This window comes from Mus pahari, chromosome 2 (genome assembly GCF_900095145.1).
Source record: "Mus pahari chromosome 2, PAHARI_EIJ_v1.1, whole genome shotgun sequence".
Taxonomy (NCBI): domain Eukaryota; kingdom Metazoa; phylum Chordata; class Mammalia; order Rodentia; family Muridae; genus Mus; species Mus pahari.
Genome location: NC_034591.1, coordinates 142,102,007 through 142,116,193, shown reverse-complemented (window position 1 = coordinate 142,116,193; position 14,187 = coordinate 142,102,007). Strand labels below are relative to the sequence as shown.

General features: G+C 48.9%; 1 protein-coding gene across 1 annotated transcript; it reads right to left on the bottom strand.

Annotated features, from left to right (window-relative positions):
* Positions 1 to 1,248: 1,248 nt before the first annotated feature.
* Positions 1,249 to 13,684, bottom strand: Fgf6 (fibroblast growth factor 6). The gene is made up of 3 exons (XM_021191561.1): positions 13,295 to 13,684; positions 12,180 to 12,283; positions 1,249 to 5,399 (listed from the first exon to the last, which is right to left on the bottom strand). The coding sequence occupies exons 1-3, from the start codon at positions 13,638 to 13,640 to the stop codon at positions 5,223 to 5,225; spliced, it is 627 nt and encodes a 208-aa protein (XP_021047220.1). The 5' UTR covers positions 13,641 to 13,684; the 3' UTR covers positions 1,249 to 5,222.
* Positions 13,685 to 14,187: the final 503 nt, after the last annotated feature.

The following is a 14,187-nucleotide window of genomic DNA, read 5'->3' as shown; positions in this document are numbered from 1 at the left end:
TTTCTGGAACATAGAAGGAGGTTAGAAATATGAGCTGCATGAATAAATGCAGGGATATGCCAAGCACCACGAGGTTCTTCCAAGAATGTCTGGAGGTATCCAGAACCCAGCATCTCTCAGATGAAAGAATGTGTTCTTCTCCCCAGGTGATAAGCACGGGAAGAAGCATGTGGGAGAGGGTATTGTTGGAGCAAGAATATGCAAGGGACTGGTAATGACCTGGTGATGGGAGGCCAGGGGGGGCATTGTGAGGGGTAGAGGGGCTTACAGTCCTTTGTCTTCAGTGTCTTTACTCAACCCTAGGGAAGGACTTCATAAAGGATGATGGCTCCCTTTGCTCTGATGTTCTGCAGTTCTACTCCTCCTGCTAGACAATAATTTTCAGTGTCAGAGCTGCCTAGGAACATGTAGTAAACATGGACTCCTGGACCCCCTTTCAGTCCCATCTCTCTTCAGTGATGGTTTTTGTCCTCATCCAAATTCTTTTTTGCAATATTAAAAATAAAATCACTTGGGGAGGGATGGGAAGGGTAAGAGCGAGATTGCATAATCTCCTCCTCTGTCTTTTCTCCCAACTCCTCTCATCCCCCACAAGGTGAGCTTTTTTTTTTTTTTTAAATAAAGATGTACATATTTTAAGTTTATGCCTATGAGCGCTTTGCTTTCACGTATGTCAGTGTGCCATGTGCATGCAATGCCCTCAGGGTCAGGAGAGATCGTCAGATCTCCTGAAATTGGAATAACAGACAGTTGTGAACTGTGGATACTGGGAGATGAATCTACGTCTGCTGGAAGAGCAGCAGGTTCTCTTAACCATTAAGTCATCTCTCTACCCCCACATGAGTTTTTATGATGCCTGTCTATGAGCGAATGGGTGAGGTCTGTTGTGTTTCTCCTGTATTCTCCAAACTTACTCCAGTTCAGGATGAGCCACTCATTAAGTAGCTCTAGGTGTGTGAATGAGTAAATGGATTCCAATATAGAAAATTGCTTATAGCTAAGATGAAGGCAGAGAAAGAAGGTGCTGTAGCTTCCTTATACATTTGATCATTTCCTTTCCCCTTTTAGACAAACACCCTATTAGTAACAAGAGTGATGGGTTCCCCACAATTTCTTCCTGCCTTCATCATCCACAGCACCAGAAACCTTTATCTGCCCCCCACCACTGCCCCCACTTCCTGGCTCCCAGATAGGGGGTAGACAATTGGCAATAAATAAATAAATAAATAAATAACTACAACCCAGAGGTTTGTTGTCAGTTTTAATAGGAGGGGTGGAGTCAAACAGTTTAGAGAAACGTATAAAAAGACCTTTAACTTCTTGCTGGGACATGTTATGGTTTGTGCACAGCACATACATATTAAACAATAGAAGCATCACATTTCTCAAGCACATGATTGAACAGCTTCTGGATCTCCTACCTACCGTCCTCAAGCTTGAGAACAGTTCTGCACCAGGACCCAGCCTGAGGTCCTTAACAATGAAGACAAAGAGAACCTTGTCTGAGGCTGGGGTTTCAGTAGTTCATGAGGTATACAAACATGGTTCCGTTTTGACTGTCTGCATGCTGCCTTAGAGTCAAGAGCTGGTTGAAGGTAGCCACTGCTCGGGGAAGAGGAGCCATCCACTCAGACGTAAGCACAGGCTGCAGTATTTCTGTAGGTTCTAGCCTTGTCCCCAACATCCCTGCTTTTGGTGTGTTCTTCAGGAAAGTGACATGAGTGGCTGGTCTGTCTTGGAGAGAGAGGGTAGGAGTAACTCATACAGATCCACTGTGCAGAGGAACTGTCACGTGTTCTGTAACAAGTGGCTTAGAGCTGATCTTAGGGGAAAATGTAAGAATAGGAAGTTGTAGATGGCTTCTAGCTTAGCTTTGCACAAAAAGGGAACAGAAGGGAATCTTAGTTGAGATGCTATACTAGAGTCCTGGGGGCCAGCGACCACACATGGTAACTGCCCAAGCGACCACAGCACCCATGACAAGGGTGATGGGCGTCATGGACTCTTCAATGTCCTTCCTTCCTCAAAACTTACACAGAGTGAGAACCTGGGAAACCTGTGGTCTCAGGGCAGGAAAGGGGGCTCGAAGCCATACAGGAAGGATGTCGAACTTCACAAGCTAAGACTGAGACAGCATCAGATTTCAGGGCCGGGCTGTTCATCTAGAGATACACTTCTAAGAGGAAGATAGGTCGTACTCTAACTCAGATGACAAGAAAACGCTGGTTCTTCTTAAACCATACTCTGGTTGTGACTGAGAGCTTGGAGCAATGCATGAGGATACGTTTGTCTGTCGGAGGAACTGTGGGATGCAGCAGTCTGTGAAGGGTAATGATGGGGTATTAATGATCAGATTGCGTACTGTCTTCGTCAGAAATGTTATCAAAAGTAGGAAGCAAAGTGGTGTCACGAGGGGGTGGAACAATGCAATGTTTGCCTTCATGTCTGTGCATGTGTGTTCAGTGTTCTTGGAGCTTGGGGGGAGAGAGAGAAAGACTGGTAACACTAGGGAGTTACAGATGGTTGTGGCCATCCTGTGGCTACAGGGAACAGAACCCAGATCCTCTGGCAGAGCATCAAGTGCTCTTGACCACTGAGCCAGCTCTCCAGCCTCACCCCCACGCGTTTCTAGAACACACACCAGTGAGAAAATTACGAACAACTACTTCAAGGAGTGCAAGTGAGCAGTTAGGAAGCAGCACCCCCACCCTGTGCACAGTAGCAGGAGAGAAGGGATTGGCAGTATCTCTCACTGATTTTTTTTTTTTTTCTGCTCTTGTCCCATCCCTTAACTTGCCTGTGGGTTGGGTTTGACTCGTACAAAGCCCTAAGTCACTTCAGGTCAAAGAGAAACCTCTTAAGAGAATTTCTTTACAGGAAAAAAAGTTGAAAGTATGATCCATGCATTGAACCAGTACAGCAAAATCCTGGGGCCAGCTATAGACCCCAGCTTCTCACAACCGGTCATTCATAGGAAATGCCGTGCTGCCATTGCCACCAGGCAGGTGAACACCAGGCCGACCCCATCCAGGGGTTCCCGAGTTTCTCTTTCTTGCCTGGAGCATGAAAGGTAGAAGCAGGTAGCTGACAGAACCTTTTCAGGATTTGAGCCACTTCATGAGCTCCAGCAAAGAGGCAGAAAGGTCCAGCAGCCCAGGGTCTTGCAGTCTCGCTAGATTTCATTGGCTCAAGCTGTAAAGATCTAGAAAGGAAGACAGGAAGGGAGAGAGGGAGGGAGGGAGGGAGGGAGGGAGGGAGGGAGGAAGGAAGGAAGGAGGCAAGAAAGCTGGTGGTTGACTTTCTAGGGACGTAGCACACTTCCTCCTATCCGGATAGCAGTTCCTAGCCCCAGCCACCCTGTCCATATCAGGAATGAACGCTCATGAAATTCCAAGTGACCCCACTTCTCACAAGTCCCGTGATACCATTGATGATAACTGGCAAAGATATCTTAAAAGAGTATGGCTTTCTCCTTCCCAGATGACTTGAACTTCATTATCCAAGAAGTTAATATGGACCAATTTTTCTGATCTGATCCCCTTTCTCTCTGATCGGTTCTTCCGAGTTTCCATCCAAAGCTTGAGGATGTCCACATGGCTGAACTCCTACCATCCGTTACCTATTATCTCATCCAGCTCTGGCCTTTTTCTCCTCTCCCCTCACATGTCCACCCTGACACTTTCAGGGCAAAGGAGGAAGTCAGAATGGCATCTGCCTCTGGCATCGCCAGCCCCCACCCATCTGCAGCTCAGAATCCCTGAGTCCAGATCTGTCTGTGGAGGGGTGCATCTACGAATAGAGAGGTATGTTGAAGACGGAGGTATTTGCAACAGATGAGGGGATTGTCTTGCAGGTCAGGGCTCCCAAGGGTAGCAGAGGGTGTCAGGTCATTTTGTAACATATGCTGAAAATATTTGTGCACTGATACGGCTCTCTCTGGTGTCAGATTTAGGAACATTCCAACAGTTCAGGAATCTGCAGGCTCTAGGCAGACCACATTTATAGTCTCTCAGGGAACCATGGTTTAAAATACTCTCAAAGGACAAGAGGCAAGAAGGCATTGTGGAGCAAGGAGCCACTTGGGCTTGGCTGCCTGGATCCTGGGATTATCACACCTCTCCTTCTGTAGTGAGGAAGAGGGGCTAGAGGTCACAGCACCCAATTCTTCTGCATCCAGGCGCATTGTGCATGTAAGCTTAGGCCGAGTGAGAAGGAAGTGAGGGTATCGGGTGAGAACTTGGGCGAGTTTCCTGGACATAGTTGGAGGGGGATCACCACGGCAAGTCCAAAGCCTCTGGACTTCCTTCATGCCCTAATTTGCACACTGCCCTTCCTTGCCAGGGAGGTTGCCATTATTAGGATCCTTGTCATCTGAGGTTAAAATAAGACCTGGTTCAAAGCAAGGAAACGTTATGGGCAGGCAGCCTGGTGCTGGCCCGTTCTTAGAGCCACACACAGCTTGAAGCCCTTCAGGCAGAATGGTTCTCTACAGAACATCCAGTCCCTCTGCCTCTACAGATCTCCCCAACAGACCTTGTCCTGTTCTATTACGTTCTTCTAAGGAGGGGATCCCCTTTTCTCCCAGTTATTCATAACAATGCATCATAACATCCTCCAGAGCCCCGATGGGCATGGAATCCGGGGTGCCAGGTTACCTTTCTGTTTTTCTAGTTTACAGTTATATTTTATACCCCTGCCTTCCTCCCAGCACATAAAAAATAGCTGCTCACTGTTACACAGACAACTGGATGGACAGATGATCAGAAAACGGCAGAATGGGGTGCATCTCAATCCTGCTGACTTGACAAGTGATGCTCTGACAGGTAGTATCCTGCGGTGACAATGTTGGGAGAAAGGAACTCAGTATCCTAAAATGCCTTTGCTCTGAGAATCTAAGAATAGATGTGTGGATATGCACGGACACACACATACTCCCTCCCATCTTGGCTTTTTCTTGTGCACAGGGCCACACGTTGCAAGAGTCATCTGTATCGTCTCTCCTCCGGTGGAGCCCCTGCCATCCTGAAGTGTGAACTGTAGACCCTCAGCCACGTGGCTTACACCGCCATGCAGTCCAGGGGCCAAGGGCGCCGACTCGGATCTTCGGGCGCGAGATAAGCCAGACTCAGAAGTCACAGGATAGGAGCAGAAGTGTTCTCTTAGTGTAAAATCCTGACAGAAAAGACGCTGCTGTCACCCCGTGAGCCTTCATCCATGGGTCCTTATATCCTGGGGAGGAAGTGAGTGACAGTCATGATTGGGGACACCTTGCTGCCCCGCTTTACCCGTCCATATTTGCTCAGTGCAATGTAGGTCCCTCTGTACAGGTCTGACTCGTAGGCGTTGTAGTTGTTTGGAAGGAGGGTTTCTCGGAACTTGCATTCGTCGTGGAAGCTGGGCTGTGAAGAGGAACAGACAGCAGAGACCTGATGATAATTAAGAAGTATCAACCCCTGGGGTGGGGGAAGGGAGGAGCACCCTTTCGGAGGCAAAGGGGAGGCAGGATGGGGTGAAGAACTCTGGGAGGGGGAACCAGGAGGGGGCCATATTTGGTATGTAAATAAATAATTAAAAAAAAAAAAAAAAAGAAGTGCCCAAACACCAGTTGAGCCACTCGGAGGAGGCCTTTTTGCCATGTCCCCTCCCTCCCCTTTGTAGAAACACTGTCACGGGGTATATGGAGAAAAGTGAGGGGTTAGAATAGAAGGCACTTCAGAGCCCTCACAGTTCTTCCTCATATGTCCTCTGACGCCAGGGGAATCCAAGGTCAGGGACATGGAGGGATGATGCTTTGCTCCTGAGGGGAGATCAGACCTGACCTCCAGACTTCCAGGTGGGGATGCTTTCTACCAAGTCCTCAAATGAGAGTGTGTTCTATCCAGAGGAGGGGTCGGGGTGGGTGGCACCGAGCTATTGCCAGCCTCTAGTGAGAGTTTGCCTGGCAGAGAGCGATGGAGGCCCCTGGCTCTACTCGGTGACTTTTCTACTTCCCCGAATGGTGACTTGGATGGTCTCCTCCCCTCTCAGAGCCTCCGGTCTCCTTCTCACAAACTGTGTGGGTGCCAGGGAGCTTGCAGGGTAGTGAGAGCACATGAGCTCTTGAAAAGTCCTTTCCATGATTGTCCCTTTCCACCTTAGTTTCTGGGTTCAAAGCCTGCAGACCCTTAAAAAAATAAACAAATAAAGGCTCCTTCTCAGTTTTGACTTTGAGCCCAGAAGGTGTGTGGAGCTTTATAACCCAGACCATTCTCTGGAGCCATGTGTGATCTGAGATAGGAGTCATTTTTATAGAGAAAAAGAACCTGGTTCCCAAGGAAATTAGGCAGAGAGCTATGGAAGTGTTGCCTCATCCCTCTCTAGCTTCCATGTGGACATAGACATGTGCACCTGGGTATGCGTGCGTGCATGCACACACACACACACACACACACACACACACACACACACACACACACACACACACACACACACACACACACACACACACACCAGCAACCCCAGCTCAATGGCTTCTCCCTGGTACCAGAGGCGTTGTCTTTTGACTTCTGAAAGAAGTCTGTGCACTAGGTTCACTAGCCATGAGGACACACAGGAGTCCCTTTATGGGGTGGTAGAGAGGCCATCACCAGTACTCTAGAGCCCTTGGGGCAGGTGCCTCTAACACCATTTAAACAGCCTCTGAACCCTATGGGCATGTTTCCTTCCCAGTAGACTCCAAGCCCTCTCTGGGACAAGGATTCCAGGGACCAGTGGTCAGATTGAGGAAGGTATTTGATACCATAACTGGGGAAGGTCCAAAGACTAGGGATTCTCAGTGTTCCTTAGTGTATCGTGTTACTACTTCTATATACAACAATTCACAGTGTCTACTGGATTTTTCTTTTTAAATGAAGATAACAGATGATCAGCAATTCTTTTAGGAACAGATTTTGATGTTAGAGTCCCACATGTGTACGACACTTTTTAAATAGCAAGAATCCCAAACAGTCAGTCTCTGTCAAAAGGGGAGTAGTTGTCTCAGCTGTGAACAAGCTTCACTATGGGGTACTATAAATCATGAAAAGAAACCCTTTGGCACATTGACACTGGACTGTCTTGGAGACATATTACCAAGCAGAGAGGCTCAGCTTCAACCCATGTCCTGCAGAGGATCAAGGTTTGACTCCCAACACCCACATGATAGCTCACAACTGTCCAGATTCAGTGGCTCCAACACCTTCATCTGGTCTCCAAGGGCATCAGGCACACAGGTAGTGCACAGACATACGTGTAGGCAAAACACTCCCTCACTCACATAAAATTTAAAAACACCTTGAACCTCTGTAGTGTGACTTTTCAAACATGGAACATACACTCATATACGTATAGGTTATTCCCAGAATGGTCCACAAGGAACTGGTCACACAGGAGGCATTGAGACCATGGGAGGAGGAGGTTTAAGTCCTGTGGAAATCTCTTGCATTCTCACCCTTCTTCAATCTTTTTCTTGTGTTATCTATCCACATAAACAGTTTATTTAAAATGGTAAAGGAGTTTGGGATCCAAAGGGAGCCAGGAAGTGGAGGGAGGAGCCGTATTAGACCAGAGGTCTCTGGGTCTCTACCCATTTTGTTGCTCCGCTCCACCCTACCTGCTTTCTCTCTGTTCTCACTTTGTATGATCCTGTCTGTCCCTGGAGAGGAACTTGCCTCGCCAGTTTCCAGGAGAATTTATTTCTGATCTGAATGGTGGTTAAGGGAGAGGCCTTGGTATGTTGTTTGCAAACTGGTAAGAGGAGAGGAAACCTTAGGGTGGAGAGCAGAGTGGAACAGAGGAAGAGGAAGAGGAGGAAGGGGGAGGGGTGAGCCCTTGGGTTGAGAACTATGGGCATTGCCCACATCCCATTGTCTAGAATGAGTCTGGCTAAGAAACAGTGTTTTCAAAAACATCTGCATCTTTGTGGATGCATAGACAGATTGCCACGTGTTTCTGAGAGTTCTGTACCCCTAGAGTCAACCAACCACGGACCAAAAATATTTGAAAAAAAAAATTGCATCTGCCTTGAACATGCACAGATTTTTAAAATGTCCTTAATAAATTGTTTCCTAAAAAAGGTGCTGCACTATTTATGTAGCCTTTGCAGTAAGTATTAAAAATGATCAAATGGTGAGCTCAGATGTCTAAGAGGATGCACACAGGTCATATGAAGATGTTAGATCATTTTTTATGAGGCACTTCAGCACCTAGAGATTTGGGGTTCCAGTAGTCTGTGGGTTACTGGAACCAAGTCCCTGAGGATATCAAGAGAGGCTAAAATTCACTTTGATCTCTGCGCAGCAGCCATTTTGGCAGGGGCGGTGCTGGGAACCAAACCTAGAGCTCTGTACTCTATCTAGATCCGCTCCCAACCACGCCCCAGCCCTGCTCAGCAGATTTGATTATTCAAATCTATTCCAATCCCCACCCTCTTTTTTTTTTTTTTTAATTGACTGCTTTCTTCTCCTTTCTGTCCTTTCTCTCCAGCATAATCCTTGGCCTTCCCAGAACTCTCTACAAACAGGAAATGGAAACTGAGGGTTCCTATCCTTTAGGAGCCTCCTGCCCCGCCCCTGCCTGCCCCACCTCCTGTCAGTCCCCGACCCTACCAGGCATTCGTCACCTCCAGGCTTGTAACTGAAGGCATTTTCCACAGGACTGCGGCAGTGCCTAGGGCCCAGCCTCTCTGTAGCCTCCATCACACCCCTGGGCTTTGAGTTCTCATGGCTCAGGAACGCTGGGATCATTGGCTTGGTGAGAAAGGCCCCCAGCCAAGCGAACACCGTGTTAATAAAAGCGGCCACCGTATATTATTACTTGAACAAATGAAAATAATTCCACCAGATCACATTTCCTGGGCCTGCCACTCTCAAGCGCCAGCGTGACAATGTCTTGAATTCCACCAAATCCATTTGAAAAGAAATAGCCTTTCAACTCCCTTCATGCAAAAGCACTGTGGAAAATAGGGCATCCCTGGGTGTTCAGGGGGAAAACGCTTTTGATAGAAATGGTCCCAAAAGTTGGGGATGGGGAGTGCAGTTATCACACCCATTCTCTTGTTCATATGAGGAGCTAAGCCATCTCTCTCTTTAACAATCTTCACCCTGTATGTGCTCTGGCCTTCTGTCCCTATTCCTCCCAGTCAAATGAGGAGAGAGGGCAGGAGTGAGGTAGGGGTTTGAAGTCAGCCTTGTGGTTTGCATGGCACTGTACTCTTACTGATTAGAAGTATGTAAACACGGTATAAACCCTCCAAAGTGCAACGTGTATTCTTTTCAATCAATGAATGGCTACAGAACCACGGTCAGGAGGAGGAGCTCCATGATGTCTTTCTGCGTTTTAAGGGGAGCGAGAATGTTGGATTTCCTCATTCTGCTCCAGTCTCCATCCAAGATGGCCAAGAAACAGGCACCAGTGACTTAGCGTAAAGTAGAGAGCGGGGGCTGGGCGGCAATGGGAACCCTGGCCCCAGTCTGTCCTGCTGAATCCATTTCCCCCACAGTGCATTTCTGGCCATTATCTGCAAAACCTAGAGATGCACATTAGCTGCAACTGGGCAAAGGAACAGAGCGGGAGACCGTGAACAACCTGTATCCCCACCTGCAGAGGGAGGCTAGAGACCAAAGGTTTCTCCAGACTCTGTGGGACCGTGCTTATAACTCATAACCACTCCGCAGGATGCCAGGTAAGCCCTACCGGTTGAGCCTGAGAGGGCTGCTACAGAGAGAGCCTAAAACTGCCCTTAGGTCCCACAAGAAGGAAGACTGCTTCTAGGTGCCTTTTCCTTACCCCTTACCCCTATTCTCCCACCGCAGAAGGGGGCTCCTTATCAGCCCCCTTCTCCTCCCCTCCCCTCCCCCCACCATGAGAAATGCCATTTAGAGGTTACAGCAGCTGATCTACCGAGGGAGGAGGCAGGCAGCTCAGGGGGGCTTAAAGGGAAATGGTGTGAATGAAATCACCACCCAGCAGGAGTCTTCCTGGCTCCTGGGATCAGTTGGCAATTGTTTTTTTAGACCGTGGTAACTGCTGTGGAGGGGTGGGGGATGGGGCGGGGCTGTTCGGAAGCATCTGGTTCCCTAACTGCGCACAAAGCATCAGGTGTCTTTGCTTGGGCACTGCTGGTCCTGGGGTCTCCGGAGGAGAATCTCACACCAGGAGCACAAGCTCTCAGGCTACTGGATAAGGAAACCAGAGGGTCTTCTCTCAGAGCAGCCCCCTTCTCCCCAGCGACTGCTGATGAGTGGTTACTCCAGGTCCCTTGGAACCATTTGCCCGGCAAATCTGGGTGTCCCACACTTCAAGAGGGTCTACCCCTTGGGAGCATTTTCTCTGATAACCAAAATGTTCCCAGTCCTCAAGCTCTCTTAGAACCAGAGATTCCAAGTGGGAAGTGGGTGTATTTATCCAATCTATGTTTGTGACCCTCTCCCTTGCCATAAATGAATTCTTTTCTAATTGATAAAAATATGTTAATTAAGGTGGCAGAAGTAAGTGATTATATAATTTGGGTTCCTAGCAGATTTACCTGCTAAAATGCCTAGTCAAAGTCCTAGAGCCAGCTGTCCCAGATCTCCCTGGGGAGGGATTCTGGGTACCATGGGGACTGGTGATAAGAAGCTCTTTGGAGGACCAACCCCACAGAAGGACCAAGCAGCCAATTCCACCCCAGTCCCAGGTGGCCCCAGGCTGTCCCTACCCGCCACTTTCTCAGGGACTGGTACAAATGGCATCTGAGAATTCCCTGTCTAGACCTCATCTTCTGCTATTCTGGAGGCTGGATTCACATCAGGCAGGACTGACTAGATTGTTCTCCGCAGGCCATGCAGCCTGGTAGCACCCACACCTACCTGAGCCAAAACAAACCAAAACACCCCCCCCCCAAAAAAAAAAAAACCCCACCACACCCTTAGAACCTAAAAACCCAAAACAAAAAAAAAAAAACCTGAACTCTGAGCCAGACAGATTGACTGTCTTCATCCCAGCCCTCTGAGCCTCTGAATCAGGTCCCAGGAATCCATGCATCTAGCAGATTACAAGGTGATGAGTGCACAGGAGTGCCCACAGAACAGTGCTAGAGAAGCAATGGCTTTAGCTCACCCCATAAGCCAACTTTGAGACAAAAGGTTGCAAAGCAGACACCCTCTGACTGCTTACTTTAGTCTTCCAGATGTCCTTTGCTGGGAGAGTTCCCTGAGGACCTAGCACTTGTCCCAGGTCAGCTCTTCCCTTTCTACCCCCTATCTGGTTCCCCCAAGGGATGGGAGGATCAGACTCTACACTCTCTTCTAGTGCATTGGAGGTTCCTTCCTCTTTAGCCACTGCCCTCTCATTTTTTGGTGCTAGGGGCCGAACTTCTCTGAGTTCACACACATACAAGGTCTACCGCTTACTAGATCCAGCTTCCTTACTTCTGTCTAAGACACAAACATTTCATAGAATGTTTTTCCAACACATTTTGAAATAGGTCAAGTTGCAGTCTGAGAGCCCTGGAAGTGAGTGGGTCAGAGAAAGCAGAGGCCTTGGAGAACACAGTAAATGCTTGCCCTTACACCAGAGGAGAATTTGTCTCTTAGCATTGGTCCTCCCACAATGGTCTCTGGTGTAGAGAGGCGGGGTCCAGTGCCTACTGGGAAGGTATGACAGAGGGAGTTACTGCTGTAGAGAACAGAGAACAGAGGTTGTAAAACTCAGCTAAAGTTTCTCATCACTAGTGAAGAGGAGAGATGGGCTCCTTCTACAGATCTGTACCATTCTGGTGGAGTGTCTCCTGGAGGGATGTCATGGGGGCAGTCACAGGCCTGCCTTTCTGGGCCTCACCAGTTCAACAACTCAGACCTAGCTATGAGCTTGAATGACAGCTTTGGTCAGAATGCAGGCTTCCCTACCCAAGAGCTCTCTGAACTATGGCTTTAAGGGTAAAGGTCTCGATAGTGGGGTTGGAAGAAATGCAGGCTTGTGCAGAGGTTTCACAGCAAAACAGAGGAAGTGTGAGCTTCAAGGCTCCTTACCAGCAAAATTTCCTTTCACAGCCCTTTTTAATTCTAAAAAACAAACAAACAAACAAAACAAAACAAAACAAAAACCCCTCAGTTCTCAGTGCTGTATGTTTTCAACGGTGTGAACAGGAAGAACCCGGGAGCATCCCTTCCCCCGGAACTCACCGTTGTGTACAGTCTTCCTTTACTGTTCATGGCAATGAAAAGAGCACTTTTCACACCGAAGAGGCTCACCACACCCCGTTCTACCGTGGAGATCTCCAGCAGGCCTGACAAGGAAACAGAGGACACACTCTCATGCTCACATCAACTCCAGTGCTTAAGAGGCATCCCGCTGTCTGTCCCCTTCTCCAGAGGCTCCACCTCTCCATCACATCTGTCCTGGATCTATAGCATCCCTTTACATTAGCTGCATCCGGTCACATCCTGGTAGCACATTCAGTTCCTTGTGGAAAAGTTTTACACTGGAGTTGGGGATCACAACGGGCACTCAAACATCTATTTAAGATTAGCTTTGAATCCTGACTTTCAGTGGATCTGTAACCTGAGGTCCTTGACTTGAAGGATGGTGGAGGGGGCGGTAGTTGGAGATGTAGCTCAGTGGTACAGTACTTGCATGGCATGTCCTGGGTCCCTGGGTTTAATTCTCAGCAACACACACACACACACACACACACACACACAATCAATCAACCAATAGATCAATTAATTTTAATTATTTAAAGTCTGTTCTACATCCTTCAACTCAGTTCCCAAACACTGGAGCTACACTGAGCCAGATGGCTTGTCGGGGACCCTACAGTTCTTATACCCTGCCTTGGCCGGAAGACTGTCTATGCAGGCACCTGAAGCATGGCACCAAGAAGATGTTTTGGATGGGCATTTTTCAGACTACTTACCCTTCCCTTTCAAAAACAACAGCTGAATAGAAACTCGTGGCTTTAACCAGGATAGAGCATCATAACTTATCTCCCCTACCAGAGTAGTTATAATTCTTCAGGAAGACCAGATCTGGACCACTAATACTGGAGTAATTAGGACCACTGATGGAGTTACCTGGGATGATGGCTAAGGACACCAAGATGCAAGCAAGGGTCTGAGTTTACTGAGCCTGCACCTCTTTCTGGGCAGAGCAGGTTGAGATCAAGCCATCTAAACATTACCCAGCACATCTTCCCTTTAGAGTGCAGCCCCGCCCACCAGCATAAGTCCCCTTCATCTTTTGACTCTGCTTGTGCCCAAGCCACCAAGCACCCCAACTATCTTCTAGTGACACTCACTGTAGGGGTTCTCCTCGTGTGTTCCACTGATGCGGCCGTCAGGAGGCACCTGGAGGTGGAAGCCAATGCCCACGTTGCAGTAGAGTCTCCGCTGTCTCTTAATGCCCACCAAATAGCCGCTTTCCCAATTCACACCCGAAATCTCTCCAGCTAGCCCAGCTCGAGACCTGGACAAGAGGGTGCCCCAGCCTCTGGAGTCCAGTAGCGTGCCGTTGGCGCGGGCGCCGGCAGGTGAGGGCACCACCATGCCCACTAGGACGCCTAAGAAGACGAGAGCCTGCAGCGTGCCCTGAACACGTCCTGCTCCCCGGGACATAGTGATGAACAGCCTCTGTCCCAGGGCCATCCACCTTGCCTCTCAGGCACGTGGTCAGAATTAATGGCCCTAAAAATACCGCCCTTCTTGTTTTTCTCCCCTCGGCATGGCGGCAGGGGCTTATTTTTGGAAGGCAGATGAAGGCTGCTGACATGAAACCAAAGCCTGCTTCAGGCACTCGGGTTGAGAGCAGAAGAACCCAGGCTGAGCTGTGGCCGGTATGGACCATGGCGTGGGGACGTTCTCTAGCCGGCATGCAGGGCTCTGTCCCAAGGTGATTCTCTTTGATTTGACCTATAGTTCAGTAACCCGGCCCTCCCCTTCACCCATCATCACCCTGACGTCAGCCTGCCCAGCTCACTTACCCAGGGCTGTAACATTAACCTGCTCCTGGGCCTGGCTGCCTCCCCAGACCCTCACCACCCTCTCCACTCCCCAGGGATTCTGAGAGCCACTGTCATTCCAGCTATGAGGCAGGAATGAAGTTAGCAGAGAGCATCTCTGCGGGAGGGTGGAGCTGGCTGGGGGCCCAGGGAAGAGGGAGGCAGAGGCCACCCAGGACCCAAATTGGGCAGTA

Excerpts from the sequence above, each read along its gene's own strand:
- Fgf6 (XM_021191561.1), bottom strand. The coding sequence starts at position 13,640 with ATGGCCCTGGGACAGAGGCTGTTCATCACTATGTCCCGGGGAGCAGGA. Across the intron at positions 12,284-13,294 it reads ACACGAGGAGAACCCCTACA|GCCTGCTGGAGATCTCCACG; the intron begins GTGAGTGTCACT and ends TTTCCTTGTCAG. Across the intron at positions 5,400-12,179 it reads AAGGAAGACTGTACACAACG|CCCAGCTTCCACGACGAATG; the intron begins GTGAGTTCCGGG and ends TCCTCTTCACAG.